The sequence below is a fragment of the Prionailurus bengalensis genome, chromosome C2 (genome assembly GCF_016509475.1).
Source record: "Prionailurus bengalensis isolate Pbe53 chromosome C2, Fcat_Pben_1.1_paternal_pri, whole genome shotgun sequence".
Taxonomy (NCBI): domain Eukaryota; kingdom Metazoa; phylum Chordata; class Mammalia; order Carnivora; family Felidae; genus Prionailurus; species Prionailurus bengalensis.
In genome coordinates this window covers 42,685,934-42,704,697 of record NC_057350.1, presented here as the reverse complement: position 1 = coordinate 42,704,697, position 18,764 = coordinate 42,685,934, and the positions used below count along the sequence as shown (strand labels likewise).

At 39.7% G+C, this 18,764-nt stretch overlaps 1 protein-coding gene across 1 annotated transcript in view; it reads left to right on the top strand.

Annotated features, from left to right (window-relative positions):
- The window catches only part of PROS1 (protein S), a 76,794-nt gene that overhangs the window by 22,141 nt on the left and 35,889 nt on the right, over positions 1 to 18,764 (top strand). Inside the window, exons 2-4 of the mRNA XM_043593905.1 lie at positions 7,364 to 7,521; positions 10,252 to 10,276; positions 18,532 to 18,618. Coding sequence (XP_043449840.1) covers positions 7,364 to 7,521; positions 10,252 to 10,276; positions 18,532 to 18,618 — 270 coding nt within the window. The remainder of the gene's footprint in view (positions 1 to 7,363; positions 7,522 to 10,251; positions 10,277 to 18,531; positions 18,619 to 18,764) is intronic.

The following is an 18,764-nucleotide window of genomic DNA, read 5'->3' as shown; positions in this document are numbered from 1 at the left end:
TACCTCTAGTTACTGGGTTATCAGCTTTTTGGTGCCCTTGGCAGTGGATAATGGCTAGCTTGGCAGGAAGCCATAAGGCTGTAAGCAGGTTAAGTATCTCCTGCTTATTTTTTATAGTCCGTCCTTCTGCCGTCAGTAACCCCCTCTCCTGATAAATTGCCCCATGAATATGAGCTGTGGCAAATGCATAATGGCTGTCTGTGTAGATGTTGAGCCGTTTTTCAGCTCCCAGCATCAGCGCCTTGGTGAGGGCTATGAGCTCTGCTCGCTGGGCTGACGTTCCGGAGGGTAGAGCCTCCGCCCATACAGTGTCGGTTTCGGTGACCACCGCTGCACCCGCATACCTGTGTCCGTCTCGCACAAAGCTGCTATCAGTGAACCAAGTAGCCTCAGCATCGGGGAGGGGCCGGTTGGTCAGGTCCGTCCGGAATCCATGTACTTGTCCCAGGATTCCCGCACAGTCATGTAATGGAGCACCTAGGTCAGGGTCGGGCAGCAGGGTTGCGGGATTGAGGGCTGCACTGGGGTGGAACCGCACTCATGGAGGGTTGAGTAGGAGGCTCTGGTAATGAGTCATACGTAGGCATGGCGGCCAGCCGGCAGCCACTGGGTCTAGTTTCTTAGACAGGTAAGCCACTGGACGGTTCCAGGGGCCTAAGGCTTGAGTTAGAACTCCTTTTGCTATTCCCTTATGCTCGTCTACAAAGAGGTGGAAGGGCTTCGTAATGTCCGGTAGGCCCAGGGCTGGGGCACTTAGGAGGGCCCTTTTTAACTGATTAAAGGCAGTTTCTTCTTTTTCAGCCCATTTAAATGTTTTCCCCTCTTTGGTAGCTTCATATAGAGGCCTGGCGATCTCAGCAAAACCTGGAACCCAGAGGCGGCAGTAGCCGGCTGATCCTAGGAATTCCCTCACTTCTCTTCGGGAGGTGAGAGTAGGGATCTTTAGGACAGTTTCTTTTCTGGCTTCTGATAACCGCCGCTGTCCACCCTCCAGGATATATCCCAGGTAACTTACCCTCTCCCTGCATATCTGAGCCTTCTTCGCGGATGCCCGGTATCCTAAGGCCCCCAGGGTAGCCAGCAGGTCCTGGGTCCCTCGCTCACAGTCTTTGGCAGTGTCAGCAGCAATCAGGATGTCATCTACATACTGTAGAAGGGTGAGGCCAGGTTGCTCCCTTCTGTACTCACCCAGGTCCTCGTGTAGTGCCTCGTCGAAGATGGTGGGTGAATTTTTGAATCCCTGAGGTAGCCGTGTCCAGGTGAGTTGTCCACTGTAGCCCTCCTCCGGATCATGCCACTCAAAGGCGAACAAGGGTTGGCTCTGGGGTGCCAACGGCAGACTGAAGAAGGCATCCTTTAAATCTAGTACAGTATACCAGACCCTAGAGGGCGCTAAGGAGCTCAAGAGAGTATATGGGTTGGGAACAGTTGGGTGTATGTCCACGACCCTCTTATTTACTTCCCGGAGGTCTTGTACCGGTCGGTAGTCATTTGCGTGGCTTTTTGACCGGCAGTAAGGGGGTGTTCCAGGCAGACTGGCAAGGAACTAGTACCCCTAGGCTTCGTAGTCTCCGGATGTGTGGCTGGATCCCCTTCCGGGCCTCCTGAGACATGGGGTATTGTTTGATCCTTACCGGACTCTCTCCTGGCTTGAGCTCTACCAGGACTGGGGTCCTATGAGCGGCTAGTCCCATCCCCCCTGTCTCTGCCCAAACCGAGGGGAATTCTTGTAGCCATCTGTCTATATTATCCTCTCTCGGGAGCGCCTCCTGGTGGAGGAGGTATTCATCCTCCAGTTTCATGGTCAGGACCTGGATGGGGTGGCCCTTGCCATCGGTGACCTGAGGCCCCCCTTGTCTGAAAGTTATCTGAGCTCCAATCTTGGTCAGTAAGTCCCGTCCTAACAGCGGGTAGGGGCATTCTGGTATTACCATAAAGGAGTGGGATACCCGGCCCGTTCCCAAATCTACTGTTCTTCGGGTAGTCCATGAATACTGGCTCATACCAGTTGCCCCTTGTACCCAGGACTTCTTGCTAGCTAGTTTTCCTTGTGGGGTGCGGAGGACCGAATGTTGTGCTCCGGTGTCGACAAGGAAGTCAATAGGGGTCCCCTCCACTTTAAGAGTTACCCTGGGTTCGGGGAGAGGGTCCGAACCCTGACTCCCCTAATCACTTAGTTCATCCAGCTCTAGGACTTTTACTCGATCAGTCTTGCTTCCCTTCCCGCCGGCCCTTTTCAGACAATCTCGGGCCCAATGCCCTATCTCCTTGCAGTATGCGCACTGATCCTTCTGCAGCCTCTGCTTCCCCCCCTTGGTGGTGCTTTTACCTTTTCTTGCGTCGCCTGCCAGTTGCCGGAGACGGCGGTCTCGTTCCTCGGGGAAGTCAGCAGTGGTAGCTAGCAGTATTCTGGCCAGGTCTCGAGTCTGCTTACTGCTGGCAGCCGCCATGGCGCGAGCCTGCTTGTCCTCAGGAGGCTCCCGGTTATTATATACCTTTTCAGCTACCACCAGTAAGTCCTGCAGACTTTTTTCTCCTAGTCTATCTATTTTCTGTAATTTTCTCCTAATGTCTACGGCTGATTGGTTTACAAAGGCCATGATAACAGCTGCCTTGCTTTCCGGAGCCTCTGGATCCATGGGGGTATAGGTACGGAATGCCTCCATGATCCTTTCTAAAAAGGCAGCCGGAGATTCATCTTTTCCCTGTTGTACATTTCCTACCTTGGCCAAATTGGTTGGCTTTCTAGCAGCCATTCGGAGACCCCCCATTAGAGTCTGGCGGTAGACCCGGAGCCTCTCCTTACCTTCTGCCGTGTTGAAATCCCACTGGGGCCGAGTTAAGGGGAAGGAGGCATCTATCTGAGCCTGGTTGGTGGTGGGATTCCCGTCTGCGCCCGGAACTAGTTTTCGGGCCCCATTGAGGATTCTTTCTCTTTCTTCAGTCGTGAACAGGACCTGCAAAAGCTGCTGGCAATCATCCCACGTGGGCTGATGGGTAAAAAGAACAGAGTCTAATAAATCAATAAGCCCTGCCGGTTTCTCGGAAAACTTAGGATTCTGAGCTTTCCAATTGTAGAGGTCACTAGTGGCGAAAGGCCAATAGTGATGGGGCTGATTCCCCTCCGCGTCTGGGGGTCCGGTGGCTCGCAGGGGCAGAATAGTGGAGTCGGCGGCGGAGGCGGATTGCTCCCTCTGAGCCCTTTGTCTGGTAAAGGGCGGGCTTCCCCCTGGAGCGTTTCCGCCTCCCGCTCTCGGAACAGCGTCTGCCTCCCCCGGAGGGGGAGGATGGTGTTCTTCCGGCATCCTAGAGGGGTTATACGGGGGAGGAAAAATTAATTCTTCTTCAGTACCTCCCTGTAAGACAGGGTAGAGGGGTGCTGAAGGCTGGATAAGACGTTTCCTCTTCTCTGTCTCCTGCAAAACAAGAATGGGTTTTGGCTCTGGGGGGAGCAGGGTTAGGAAGGGCTTAAGCCAAGAGGGTGGGTAGAGGCGTAGTCTGAGTCTGTCCCATAACGTCCGTCCAGTAAGTCCACAGAGCAAAACAGAGAAACACAAAAACAGACAAACAGAGGGCCCCTAGAAAGTCTTCCAACTCCATGGAAGCAAAACTGAAAGCTAGCTTAGACCTTTGAGGGGATTCCACGTCCCTCCAAAACCGATGAGGGGATTCCACGTCCCTCCAAAGACGACGGCCTCACGCCGACCAGCGGGAGCGACCCGCCTCGTCTCAGACCTTTGAGGGGATTCCACGTCCCTCCGAAACAGATGAGGGGATTCCACGTCCCTCCAGAAGGGAGAATCGGAACGTCTTCCGAAACTCCCGGCCCGTGGTCCTCCAGTGTGTCCACTTAGACCACATCGGGCACTACCAGAATTCCAGAAATGAGCTCACACAGAAAAGACAGAACAAACAGACACTAACCGTGGCCAGTCAGGCTCTCCGGGTCGGGGGTCCCTTGGGGTCTTGGGGATCCCGGGCCGAGCCCCCAAATGTTATGCCCAGAATTCGTGATCCCCAAAGACCACTAGGGAGCCGAGTCTGATGCAAAAGCAAAGAGCCTTTATTCGAGCTAGCTCGAGCTCAATCCCCTACCTGCACCGACGCAGCGGTGAGATACCAGGGAAAGAGAGCGAGTTTCAAAAGCACAAAGGTTTTATAGGGGTCTAGGGGCAGCCGATTGGCTGGGGAAGTGGCGTGTTTTGATCAGGAAGCTTGAATGGGTGAGCGGGAGGTCACTCAAAGGGAGGAGGCGTGGTCTAGGTGAAGGACACAGAACAAGATGGAGTCGGCTGGTGTAGGCCCGCCCTTTCAGTACCATGACAATTTAAAGCATTATTGGTTTGAACCTAGATGAAATAAAACATAAACATTCAAATCTAGACAAAATTAGTTATTTATTGTTAGCTTCATTATCCTTTAGGACGGAGGTGTTAATAATTTTCCTTTTTAGTATTCCTCTAATCAATGGAGAAAACGAACCCTCTGTTTTTTTGAGAAGCAGCAAATAGTAATGGATAGTCACAGGTCTGGACATTGGCATCTAAGTCCTAATTTTGCTATTATAACTTAGGGTAACTATCTTGCATGCTCTTTATGTGAGTTTCATCATCTCTGAAATAATGGAGGCTTTTTTGTTTCCTTCTACTTCTATAAACTTACGTAAGCATTCCTTTAAATGTCTACCTTAGTTCTCTCTGGACACTTGAAAGCTTTCCCTTTCACAAATGTGAGTATAGTCTGTGTTATCAACCCTGTTCTGTGTCCTGTAGCAGGGTCCCTTGCAGGGGACCAGATATTCCTAGATACCAATATTAAGATCTAAAGTCCAAAACTTAACATTCCATAAGGAAGAAATACCAAAGAGTGATGTTTATGGTTAGTTTCCTAAGTGCATTTGACCTTGATTTTTTGGTTACTGAATCACTGTATTTATCTTTCAAAGAAGGATGCTCTTGCTTTCCCCAGAAAAACTTACATATTTGCTTTGAAGTTCAAAAGGGACATGTTTTTGCTATATTTATTATAAAGTAGCATCCTTAAGACTATTTCAAATAAATGAAATAATTGGCCATGTCAGACTCTTTCATTGTGGATAGGACTACCATTTATCAGTCAGTAGCACACTTGAGAGGTAATGTGCTCACAGAAACCCATCTGTTAGACACATACAGCCTTGATTTAATCTTGATCTTGATGAACACTGATAAAAATGGTAAAACATAGAGCTAAAAATGTAACCCAGACACTTTATTTATTTAATCATCACATTGAAACATCTGTTTTGGCAAGTAGGAGAAATAGTAACATTACTTCCTTCCCTCTTGAAAGATTTTTGATTAATTAGTTCTTTTGCTTTTTTTCTTCCTTCTATTGTCATCTGTTGTGTGTGCCTTCTTTACCAGGTAATAAGATAAATAAGAGAAAAACAAAATTATGTATTTATATTACTTGCTTATCTTAATGAAAGAACCATTTGTGGTTAAAATCAAGATTGGGGCGCCTGGGTGGCGCAGTCGGTTAAGCGTCCGACTTCAGCCAGGTCACGATCTCGCGGTCCGTGAGTTCGAGCCCCGCGTCAGGCTCTGGGCTGATGGCTCAGAGCCTGGAGCCTGTTTCCGATTCTGTGTCTCCCTCTCTCTCTGCCCCTCCCCCATTCATGCTCTGTCTCTCTCTGTCCCAAAAATAAATAAACGTTGAAAAAAAAAATTTAAAAAAAAATCAAGATTAAAAAATTATTTGTAGATTTTATTTTTGGTTTAAAAAATTTGTACTATAAAACAATGTTCTGTTTACATACTAAAGCAATGACACCAAAGCTTCATACTGCCTTTTTTTTTTCAAATATAATTGCAATTGGTAGTTTGTCTTCTCAAACTCTTTTCTATGAATTTGTCCACGTGATACTTACATATCTACAAGTATGGCTGATATATATATCAGGTTATGCTATAGGTGTGGCATTCCACAATTTTCATTTTTAATTTTTTTAATGTTTATTTTTGAGAGAGAGAGAGCAAGCTGGGGAGGAACAGAGAGAAGGAGACACAGAATCTGAGGCAGGGCACGGGGCTCCAACTCACAAACTGGGAGATCATGACCTGAGCTGAACTTAACCAACTGAGCCACCTAGGCATCCCAGACAATTTTCATTAAAATTTTTTTTTTAATATTTATTTTTGAGGGGCGCCTGGGTGGCTCAGTCGGTTAAGCGGCTGACTTTGGCTCAGGTCATGATCTTGCGTCCGTGAGTTTGAGCCCTGCGTCGGGCTCTGTGCTGACAGCTCAGAGCCTGGAGCCTGTTTCGGATTCTGTGTCTCCCTCTCTCTGACCCTCCCTCATTCATGCTCTGTCTCTCTCTGTCTCAAAAATAAATAAATGTTAAAAAAATATTTATTTTTGAGAGAGAGAGTCAGAAAATGAGCAGGGGAGGGGCAGAGAGAGAGGGAGACACAGAATCCGAAGCAGGCTCCAGGCTCTGAGCTGTCAGCACAGAGCCCAGTGCAGGGCTCGAACTCACAAATGGTGAATTCATGACCTGAGCCGAAGTCGGACACTTAACTGACTGAGCCACCGAATGAGCACACATTCTCATTATTCATTGTCTTAATGCTGTTGTTATTGTTTTAGTTTGCAAAAGTTGTCTATACATTCTATAATGTGTGATTTTTTTCCATTCTATATCATGAAATATTTTCCTCTAGTCTGTCACTTGATGTGGAACTTTGTTTTGTTACTTTTGTTGTTGTTTTTCAGTTGTTTAAAATTTGTTATGTAGTCGATATTACCAAATTTTTTTCTCTTTGCCTTCTGTATTTTGTGCTTTGTACAAGGTCTTCCTTGTTTCAAAGATTCCTATTTTCCTTTGTATGAATAAATCAAGTGTTTTAGCCCATCAGGTATCTTTCAAATAGCTGATTAGACCGTACTCCTGCATTTCTCTATCTTTACAGAGATCATGTGGTTTTCCATTAAAATTGAGAAGGTTTGTTACTCCAGCTTTAAAGATGTGTGGTTGTAACTTTTGATATAGACATTTCAGCATGATGCTTTTTCCAGTATGGTCATAATAAAGTGAACAGTAAATATTGTCTGGTATGTTCGACCTTGTGTGTGAACTTGAATGATTTATGTGGATCATTCTACAAGTGCTATAGTTTGCACACCAAACCTGCTCTTTGAATTGTTAACCAAAGTGCTTATGTACCTGCATTTTTTCTTCTCAGTTCACCTATACTGAGTTTAAATGTTATGCAATTCACAATCAGACAATGATTTTAATTCTCACTGTTTAATAAAATATTTTAAGTGGAGAAATGAAAGACTTACTCCCCCCCCACCCCCAACTTGTTTTTTCCTTCAGTTTTGTCAAAGCAGCATGCTTCACAAGTCCTGATTAGGAAACGCCGTGCAAATTCTATGTTTGAAGAAACCAAAAAGGGTAATCTGGAACGAGAATGTATTGAAGAACTGTGCAATAAGGAAGAAGCCAGGGAGATCTTTGAAAATAACCCGGAAACGGTAAGAATTCATGAAAGCTAATAAGTTAGCATACTAGCCATACAGTGAAAGACTGAACATTTCCAGCTTGAATCCGCGTTCCCTTGTGTTCCTTTACAAAGTTAATTGTGTATATCGCCTTCCACGTGTAACCACTGAAGCATTTCAGTAGGGAGTACCTTCAAAGGAAAGTGGGCTTTGTTAGGGAGACACTGCTGCCATAGCCATGTGCTCTGACCAAACTATGATTTCCTTATACTTCAGAGTCAGCAATAGTTTTGACCTCATGGTTTATAAATACTTTCTCCCAACCAGAATTTGGTGGTATTGGGTAGATGGGGAAGAAGGTGTCTCAAGTGGTGTGTGTGTGTGTGTGTGTGTGTGTGTGACTGCATTATCACTATACTTTATTAAATCTCTCCATTGGCATTTTTTACCAGGCTTTAGAAAACAAGGCCCTCTGATCCAGAGTTTGGTACATAATTGGTACCCAGTGAATACTTACTGAAGAATTCATGACTGTATTATATTCCCTGAGTAGAATCTTTAACAAAGATCCTTGGGATGTTTCCTGAGTCCACCTAATATGATCAGTAATTCCTGGGGTTAGAATATATATATATTTAGTGTCTACATTTTTCCAAGTTAGTCTTGAAGAATTTAATCATAAAGACCACTAAATATCATACAGAAATATGGAGCCCTCGACCTTATCTGTAGTCCCCCAGTTTCCCTGGGGGAGGGTGTTTGCTAATATGCCTGTGGAAAACAGGATTATAAACAGTGCCTCTAAAAGTTAGGATGAGGATGACCGTGAGAATTCAAATCTGATACCTCTCAGGGTTACCTCAGATACTTTTCCTGAGATGAACTATGTAACCAACATGAAATGAGGGAGAAGACATATACAAAGTACTTCCTTCAGCTTGGCAGTGGCTTCTGGGACCATGACACTAGATGAGAGAGGATGAACAGGAACATTTGTCTATATTAGAGAACTTGTCCAAGACAGTAACAGCTTGTGTTCTCCACAGTTCCTCTTTAATCCTTTTACCTCGACATATTCTAACAGGTTCAAAGACATTTTTTTCCCAAAGATATCCAAGGAATCGTTTGTAATATTCTCCAGGATTAAGTCAACACGTTTCTCTCTCAGTTTTGTTGCTTTGTGTGGGTAAGCAATTGACAAGGCAACAAAATTTTATTTCACACAATATAGCAGACGAGTACTCTTGTTGTGTGGTGTGTAAAATATTATATTGTTTATTATAGAAATTTAAATACCATAGTATGTATTTATATACTATATACTATACTGTAATATACTATAATATACACACACACACACACACACACACACACATATATGTGGTATATATAGCATACCTCCCTAGACTTCAACAGTTATTAGCAATCACCCATTCTTGTTTTGCCTGTTCTCTACCCCACCCAGTCTAATTTTTGTTTTGTTTTGCTGGATTACTTAAGGCAAGCCTGCATCCCTGAGTTATCATATTATTACATTGCCCATAAATACTTGAGTACATATGTCTAATACCATAGATATGTCCTGGTAGCTTAGCCTCTGAATAGCAAATGCAGAGTGAGGTAGAAGACCATAGTGGAGAAGATGGAAAGTAGTGGAGAAGGGAACCTCATTTATGTGCTTCCTCTCCTCCACTTTCTGACATTGGCCTCATATATGAAAGCGAAAGATGACAGAGAGAGTAATGAAGAAAAGGGAGAAAGGAAAAAACATTTGTGACTGCTTCTCATTTTCTATCCCACCCCAGCCTCTCCCTGTCCATGCTGTAATAGTCCGCACTCCCAGTATCCACCCTATTGCTCACCTCTTCACTGCCACTAATATCTTCCTTTCCCCTCACATCATTTCTCTTTGAACCCGTTCGTCGTTGCTTGTCCTCTTGGCTTTTGTTCTGTAGAGGAAAACACCACTGTTGGAATCACTTGGTGGGAGATCCCATCCTTATAAACTAGTAGGTAAGTGTTGTGTAGGTTTATATGTGAGAGGAGGCAAGAGTGAAGACTTTGACTCTATACTGGACCAGGTATGTTCCTTACTAGAGTATGTTTTTCTGTTGAAGCACTGGTTTTTTGTGTTACCAATGTTACATATTAGATATATTGTGGCTTAAGATGGCTTTGGAGAACCAGCCTAGAAATGTTACCTGCAGAAATCATTTTTAACATTTTTCTCCATTTGGTAAAGTACATTCCTTAGCCCAAATTACCGATTTACAGACAAGCTTTTGGTACGTAACCAATTTGTAAGTAAGGGATTACATGTACAGAAGATGCTAAAAGATAATGTTCACTTTAATTAATTTCAAATTATGGCACTGTTATTCAGCATTAAATCTGGTGTGTGTCATCAGCATGACATGAAATGTGTCACCTGGGTATCTGATCATTATGGAAAAATTAAAGGAGTTACAAATAGAGGGCATATGTTATATTTAACATCTTCAATAGAGCCTGTTTTCAGATTAGAAGCTTTTGTGACATGATTTAATTGATCAATATTGAGTTAAGCTAAGCATCTTATTGACTTAATGTTATTAGTTACCTACTCTTGCTATATTTTACTATAGCAAAAATGTAACATGGAAATGATACTTATATGTAATATATTTGCATCATTAATACAAAACACATGATAAAATTGAGTTTTAACTGTATAGTGAAATTTAGGCTTGCTAAGATATATTTTTCTCTTTTCTTTCTTCCTAGGATTATTTTTATCCAAAATACTTAGGTAAGTTCAAAGAATCTTAATCATATAATCTTAGAAATGGAAAGGAAGTTCGATTTGATCAAGTCCAATCTTCCATCCATATATTCCATCCAATATAATTTAATTTGCCTTGGGAGTAATATCTCATTTTATATTCAGTTTTGCTGTCCTTTTATTTAAAGACATGTAGAAAAATTTGAAATGGTTCTTTAATTACCATGTGGCATTTTGACTTTTAGCCTTTTTCATTCTCATATCTTTCTTATAAAGGTCTGTGAGCTGTTGATAAATTATATTTATATATCAGGACATTCTTTATAAGCATGTGAATTTTCATGGATTACCTTTTAAAAATTTTTATTTAATGTTTATTTATTTTGAGAGAGAGAGAGACAGAGCGTGAGCAGGGGAGGGGGAGAGAGATAGGGAGACACAGAATCCGGAGCAAGCTCCAGGCTCTGAGCTGTCAGCACAGAGCCCAACGTGGGGCTTGAACTCACGAACCGCAAGATCATGACCTGAGCCAAATTTGGCGCTTCACCAACTGAGCCACCCAGACACCCTGGATTATCTTTTTAAAATTGATACATAATTAACATACATACATATAATGTTGGATTAGTGTCAGGTATACAACATAATATTTAATATGTGTATGTATATATTGCAAAATGATTACCCAGTAAGTCTAGTTAACATCCATCACCACACATAGTAATTTTTTTCTTGTGATTAGAACTTTTAAGATCCACTTTCTTAGCAACTTTCAAATATTATTAACTGTAGTCACCATCCTATACATTATACTCTACGACTTGTTTACTTTGTAACTGGAGCTTATAGATTATCTCTTAATGAAAGGAAAGATCTCTATACTGCCCAGAGCTTATGACAGAAATCATCATAATTTAAATAGTTATAGAAATTATGACTGGTATCTCTCTTTGAAACATCATTTCACTATTCCCTGAAGTATCCCTACCCATGTTTTGCCTTTGGATACCATTCTGGATTCTCAAGGAGGGAGGTGGTATTTCTACACCCAAATAGATTAGATGATTTCAACTCAATAGCCATGAAAGATAACAAGGCTCCAGTTTGCTTTAAGCAAATGTTGAGATATATTAATATTACTTGGGAAAGTTGTCAATATTTCCAAACAATAAAAGTAGACTATAATTTGCAAATCTGCAAAAATACCCTTTTTCTGATGGAATTCTCTGTAGGTCCAACCTACACAGGCATGCTCTCCCTCCTCCTTTAGGCTCAGAATATTCACCATTTGTACCTCTTTCCACCCAGCTCTTATCCAAGCCAATTTGAGGGTTCAAGCACTGCAGAAATGGAAAATCTACCTTGGAGAAAGAATAGTAGAAATGTGATCTTATACGCATTAATAACTATGCAGCTTAGAGTTATTAATATAATGTTGCAAATAACTCTTTCTGTTAAATGCATTTCTCTTGAAGTTAGACGGTTTCATTATAGTTTAGGGCTTTACTTTTTGTTTGCTTTTGTTTTGTTTCTGAAGTTTCAGAGACCATCTTTAGATGGTCTTTAGATTTATACCTTTCCCCTTTTCCTAGGAAAATTTATACTGAAATGATGGTATGTTCTTATATTTTCCCTTCAGGACAATTAGCAAGAGAAGAGCCCAAGACTACTGGGTAGAACACCCTTTTAGAACCACGTGCCCTTTTTCATAATTCCTGAAGTGGTTACTCTTACATGTTTTGTATCTATGGCCGTCTGAATTCTTACTTATGTGGCATATCCTGAGCCAAGGAGACTTAACTGCAATATACTCCATCTCATTTTACCTGTGTTAACAGTTGTAAGACATCAGTTCAGTGGTATCTCTTAGATCTTCATGACATGACCCATTTGAACCCATGTTCTGTGGGCTGCGGGGTGTTTATAATTTCCAATCTAATACGTATCTACTGCAAGATCTTAAAATTACTTTACCTGAAGAAGCCCGAATTTTCTCAGTGGTCAGATGGATAACAGCAATTTACCAATACGTTTCTAGCAAGAAATAACATGAGATGATGTTTTGAAAGTACATAGAGGAATATGTTATGCTAGTCCTTTTTAGTTTTCTTCCCTGACTCCCCCTCTATTCCCATTTTCTTTTTTTCCTTCCCTTTTCTAGATGCTGATAACAAACTTAAACAGTTTCCTTCAAATTTGGAAAGAGGACACTATAAAAACTGTGTAGTAATATTACTCATGTCTATAGATGTGAAAATGCAGCAAGGTTCTCTAAAATCTTTAGCTGCCGTATCTTAAAGAGCAATGGGGTATAGATACACATCCATGAAAAAGTTCTATTCTCTTGTAAAGTTACACATGTAAAGTTACTCACTTTCTAAAACAAAAACTAAGTGTTTATACTGTTAAAATAGAGAAAAATTAGAATATCAAGGCTGCTTCAGCTACTCAATTTTAGGTAGGAATTTACATATTTTATTTAAAAACAAAAGATATTTGGCTATGAAAAATTAAAAGCTTAAAAAATAGTATTAATTCTTGTTTCTTAGGTTTATGTAATGAAGCTGTGTTTCTGCAGATATCAGTACTCTAGAAGCACAGACCTTTGATCACAGAGTATATTTGGATGAAGATAAATAACATTTTAATACAGTATTATGTATTCTGGGGAAGTGCCTTTAATAAAATACTTTGCTTTTTTTCTCCTTTTATGCTTCTCAACTTCCTCTTTTCTGGCTCGACTCAACTTTTTCTTCTCTTTGCTTATCTTATGTGGCAGCTTGGTAGAAAAAACAAGTGCAAACAAAGGAAAAAAAAATGAAAACACAAGATGTGGGCTCTACTCCTAGGTCTAAAAATTTCTACTGTGTCAGGTTAAGCAAGTTATTTAGCTTTTCAGGTTCTGCATTTAAAGGTACACCATAATTATATTTTCTAACTTTGGACCTATTGGGAATAACAAATAAGTATATGTATGCAGATAGGTTTTTTACTGCATGGAACTGTCTTGAAATGCAAAGTATTATTATTTAACCAACTCATAATATAAAAAATATATACTTTTTATTATGTTTTATTTTTTTATTCATATTTTATATTTGGGTCTTTAGTTATGTATATAGGCATATGCAATGAATCCCACTGCTGAAAACAGAAAAGAAATGCTCTACCTAACTTAAACCTTTCTGTCATTTGATTATGTGCATTCTAGAGGCCAATGGCCCTAATTGGAAACAAACAAACAAACAAACAAAAACTTTGTAATCCTGTCTTTGGTAAATCTAACATAATTTTACTAATTATCATAGCTCATTCAGAAAACTTGCAGCAAGATAAGGACACCTAAGAAATTAGACCACTAACACTAACACAGTGGGCAGTGTTTAGATTTAGAGATTCAGAGGCTTAGAAAGTGGTTCAGTTTATCCACATATCCTATGTGCTGCACTGGAAACATAGAATTTGGTCAGAAATTCTCTGGGGCTTCATTATACAAACATAAGTTTTTGAGTTGTGTTCTTTCCTTAGAAAATAGAATAAATAACTCTACCATTTATATGAGCCTTTAAAATATCACCTGATAGAATGGATGATTTTATTAATGGGAGAGAAAATTTTTGGAAAAATGCTAATTCTGAGCCTAAATATAAACGTTAGAAATAAGTTTTAGTTATTTAGTTCTTGCCAAGTTGGTGAACTAGCCCAAACTGCTGACTCCTTCTCTTAAAATCATCTCAGGAGAAACATTGGCATTCCAGGCCCTAATGATAACAACATAAAATGAAAAACAACAAGAAATGTGAGGAATCCATGGGTAAGCTGAAGTCTGGATTTACCTAGTGTGTGTGGGGACTGGGTGGTGACCTCTGAAGCAGCAGTGAAAAAACACACTGGAGAATTTACAAGATGACCTAAACATACAAATCAAGAAAAATTCTTAAATTTTACACTGAATAGCAAAAAATAATAACAAAAATAGACATGGAAATAAGTTAAAAGGAAAACAAAACAAAAGAGAACATTCACAAAAGCAAAATTGCATTTGGTGCAAAGGTTATTAAGTTAGCCTGATCTTTAGCAAGAATAATTAAGGAAAAAGAAAAAGAAGGAAAGAGGAAATGCCAAAATAGAAGGTGTAGGATAAAAAGAAGAAATACTAGAAGTCCAACATTGATTGAATTTATAATGGTAAAATAAAGAGTATCATAAAATAAAATATAATCACAAAATAATACAAACAGCTATACCAAAATATATTTGAAAACTTGATAAAATGGATACATTCCTAGAAAAGTAGGAAACATCTATAATTTTACGTGAAGATATAGATAACTTGGTTATAAATAACTAGTGAAAAAGTAAAACCTCAACCAAAGCCCTCTTCCGGATCTCCTAGATCTAGATGTTTTAGAGATGACTTCTTCCAAATTAAAAAAAAAAAAAAAGTTAAATTTTCTCTTATAAAATTGCCCTAGAAGAGAGAATAAGATTCTATGCTGTGAGCTTATTCAGAAAGGCTGGTATAATCTTGATTCCAAAATCAGGTAAGGGGTGCCTGGGTGGCTCAGTCGATTAAGCGTCTCAGGTCATGATCTTCGGCTCAGGTCAAGATCTCATTGTTGGTGGGTTCAAGCCCCACACTGGACTCTGCTGACAGCTGGGAGCCTGGAGACTGCTTCGGATTCCGTCTCCCTCGCTCTCTGCCCCTCCCCCACTCATGCTCTGTCTCTCTCTTTCAAAATTAAATAAAAATTTTAAAAAGTCAAAATCAGGTAAGAACAACACAAGAAAATAATATGATATCCAATCTATCTGAAATGTATCAAAGAAAGTATATCATAATAAATTAGGTTTATTCCAAAAATTTAAGAGTGGTTTAACATCAGAAAATCTATCAATGTAATTATCCATGTAAATGGTATATTATTACTTCAGTTCATACAGAAAAAGCAGTTGATAAAATTCAGAGCTTAATTATAAAACTGTTTTGCAAACTATAATTTTCAGGGAACTTTCTGAACTTGGTGAAGGTTATACAGAATAACCATATAATTTACAAGTTTTGATACTTTTGTCCAGGACCAGTACTACCCAGTACTAGGACTGTTCTGGAAAAATTGCCATGTATGGTCACTTTAATGATATACACACAACTGGAGAGAAAAAAAAGAAGGAAAGAAAGAAAAAGAGGATGGAAAAAAAGGAAGAAAGAAGGAAGGAAAAAGTCAAAATCTGCAGTAATTATACTTACTGGGTAAAGTTTAGATATAGTCTATGGTTGAGGACAAGAAGAGAAGCACTGGAAGTTATAGCCAATGAAATAAGGAAAGAAAAAGAAATAGGAATTGTATAGCTCATGGTATGCAAAGTATATACCTAGCATTAATTATAACTGATACAATGATATGCCTAGAGATAAAAATGATCCGTAGACAATATATTAGAACACATAGGAGATTTTTAGATAGCTCTAAGACTAGCCTATAAAAATCAATAGTAGTTCTTACACAAATAGTAGTACACTAGAAAATGAAAAGATTGTACCTTTTTCTATAGCTGCAAATTCTGTAAGATCTCTATAGAAAAAAATTTTAAACGTGAATTAAGGATATAGAGGATGAACTGAAATCATGGAAAGACATTTCATGATCTTGAATTGAGTAATGCTAAAGAGAGATCAGTTAACTGCAAATTGATCTATATATTCAAAGCAATCCCATTTAGAATTTCAGATTTTTTAAAGGAATTCAGTAAGTTCACTTTAGCATTTAAAACAGGGAATAAAAGTTCACCTATGTCTATGTCTAAAAGGAGGAAGTACCTCATCAAATATTAATTCAAAGCTATAAAGAAAACCATATAATACTGTCAGAACATGTAGACTAATCAACCTAGAGAGTTCAGAGACCCATGTATATATGCCAACCTAATATCTGATAAAGATGACACCACACATCACTGTGGGTTGTTGAGAAGATGGTGTGGGGGAGAATGGCTAACTCTAACCAGAAATATAAATCTGGGTTCCTAAGTACCACCAAATGTAATGGTGTATTCTAAGTGGAATAAAGACAAAAATGTTAAAGACAAACCATGAAATTAAAGAAATAACACAGTAGAATATCTTTGTAATATCTTTGTAATCAACAGCATGGAAAAACACCTGCAAATTCACAAACCATAAGGCAAAGTATTTGGTAAATTTGATTACAACAAAGTTAGGAACTTCTCTTAAAAGAGACGTAAAAGTTTAAGCGACAGATAACAGAATGAGAGATGATATTTATAAATGTTTAAATTTCTGCAAACCCACATGAACGATAAATAACTGCCAATAGAAAAATGGTTAGTAAGTAATGAAAATTTTCGGAGGAGAAAACTCAAAATTTTTTTATTTCTTTATTAAATTTTTTAACGCTTATTTATTTTTGAGAGAGAGAGAGAGAGAGAAAGAAATAAAATGAGCAGGAAAGGGGAAGAGAGAGACACACACACACACACACACACACAGAATCCAGAGCAGGCTTCAGGCTCTGAGCTGTCAGCATAGAGCCCGACTCGGAGCTCAAACCCACAAACTGTGAGATCATGACCTGAGCCGAAGCTGGAGGCTTAACCAACTGAGCCACCCAGGTGCCCCTCAAAAGTTTTTTAGATGACATAACGGTATGCTGCATCTCACTAGAAATCAGAAAAACAATATGTGATGTCACTTTATTACCTATTCTGGCAAAAATTAGACAGCCAAGATATAGAAATTCTTATGCTCTCTGGTGGGAATGCACCTCTAGAGAGTCACAAAGTACCTGCCTATCTAATGATCTCACAATTCTGGACCCCCCAGGTATCAATTTCTTATGCATATACTAATGAGACATATATGAAGATGTCCATCACAGTGCACCTGTGGAGGTGGGATGTTGGGGGCAACCTGAGTATCTTTTATTGGTAGAGGGGATTATAAAAGTGGTCATTGCTTGCCATGGAATAATGTTTAACAAGCGATAAATTAGAAACAATAACTTCTATGCAGCAGCATGAAGTGCTCATAAACATATAGTGCCCCCTTACCCCCTGACTTTGGATGGCCCCTGGGATTGCTTTGATCAGTAGACTGTGGCAAAGGTGACAAAATGCCTCTTTCATTGGCCTGGCAGTTTCTGCTTTATTCCTCTTGGAAGTTAGCTACCATGAAAGAAGTACCACTTTAGGACCAGCCTGCTCAGAGAAACCCAACCACAGTGAGAAGCCCTGAAACATGACATGTGTATAGAGAGAAATGCCAAGGAGCCTGAGCTGTCAGCCATGTGAGTGAAAAACCATCTGGGAAGTGGATCTTCCGATCCTAGCCACCCTGGCTGACTCTTATGTGCAGCAGGGACAAACAGCCCAACCAAACCCTTTCTAAATATTTGACCTAAAATTTAATCTAAAATGGAGTTGTTATTTAAGCTTCTGATTTTGGGGGTTGTTAGTCAGCAAAAGATAATAAAAATACCACTTTTTTAGTAAGTTGTGATTAGCTGTACAATGAAGTAAGATATATACGTGTATATATACATACATATATATTTATACAATGTTGTCTTGAGGGACTATTAAGAAATGTTATGTTGTTGAGACTAAATGACTCCTAGTTAATTTAAAGTATATAAGTAAGTATTTTATTTTATTTTTTAAGTATATAAGTATTTTATCTGTTATTTCAGCTGTTATTGCTGCCAGATTGCTCTAATTTCCCAGAGTTGTAGTGAGGAATAACATGAATGAAGTAAACCTACTTTGTAACACTGAGGCATTACACAAATATTATTATATTAATCTATATGCAACACTAGGAAAAGTAGAAGTTGCCTACAGTGACCAGAAACACTAAGTTAGTCTATTGATTTAATTATAGATGCTTTTAAATCAGGCTCTGATCTACAGACTTGAGGGTAACTTTAGGTCTCTGCTGCAGAATGAAGAACATAGACTTATTTGCGAATAAATTTTTTTGTTAACCTAAGATCGTTTCACTTCTTGCTTTAAGGTTATTCTCTGAGAAGAAGCTTCCATAAACCTGTCTTTCCTTATTGTCATCTGTACGTATTGTCATCTTGCTTATAGATACTTAATTTTTCAAAAAGGTGGATGGAAACATTTAGGGCTCACGTTTTGAATGCTGAATCCTATAAATCCACAGGAACATAAATATTCTATCACTTTGGATAATTTGTACTTCCACCATGATTTCACATGAGGTAAATGTATCTACTCTAAGATTACATTTGTGTTTCCAGATTGTCTTGGCTCTTTCCGAGCTGGATTGTTCACTGCTGCACGTCAGTCAACCGACGCCTACCCTGATCTAAGGAGCTGTGTCACTGGTAAGCACCGCTGTGGTCCATTTGAGTAACAAAACAAAACAAAATAAAAATCTGCAAGTAAATACACCATGTAAATATAACTGATGTTTAAAATCAACGAATGAGCCCTACGAGACTTGTTAGGCCCAGCAAGGAGATATTTTTGA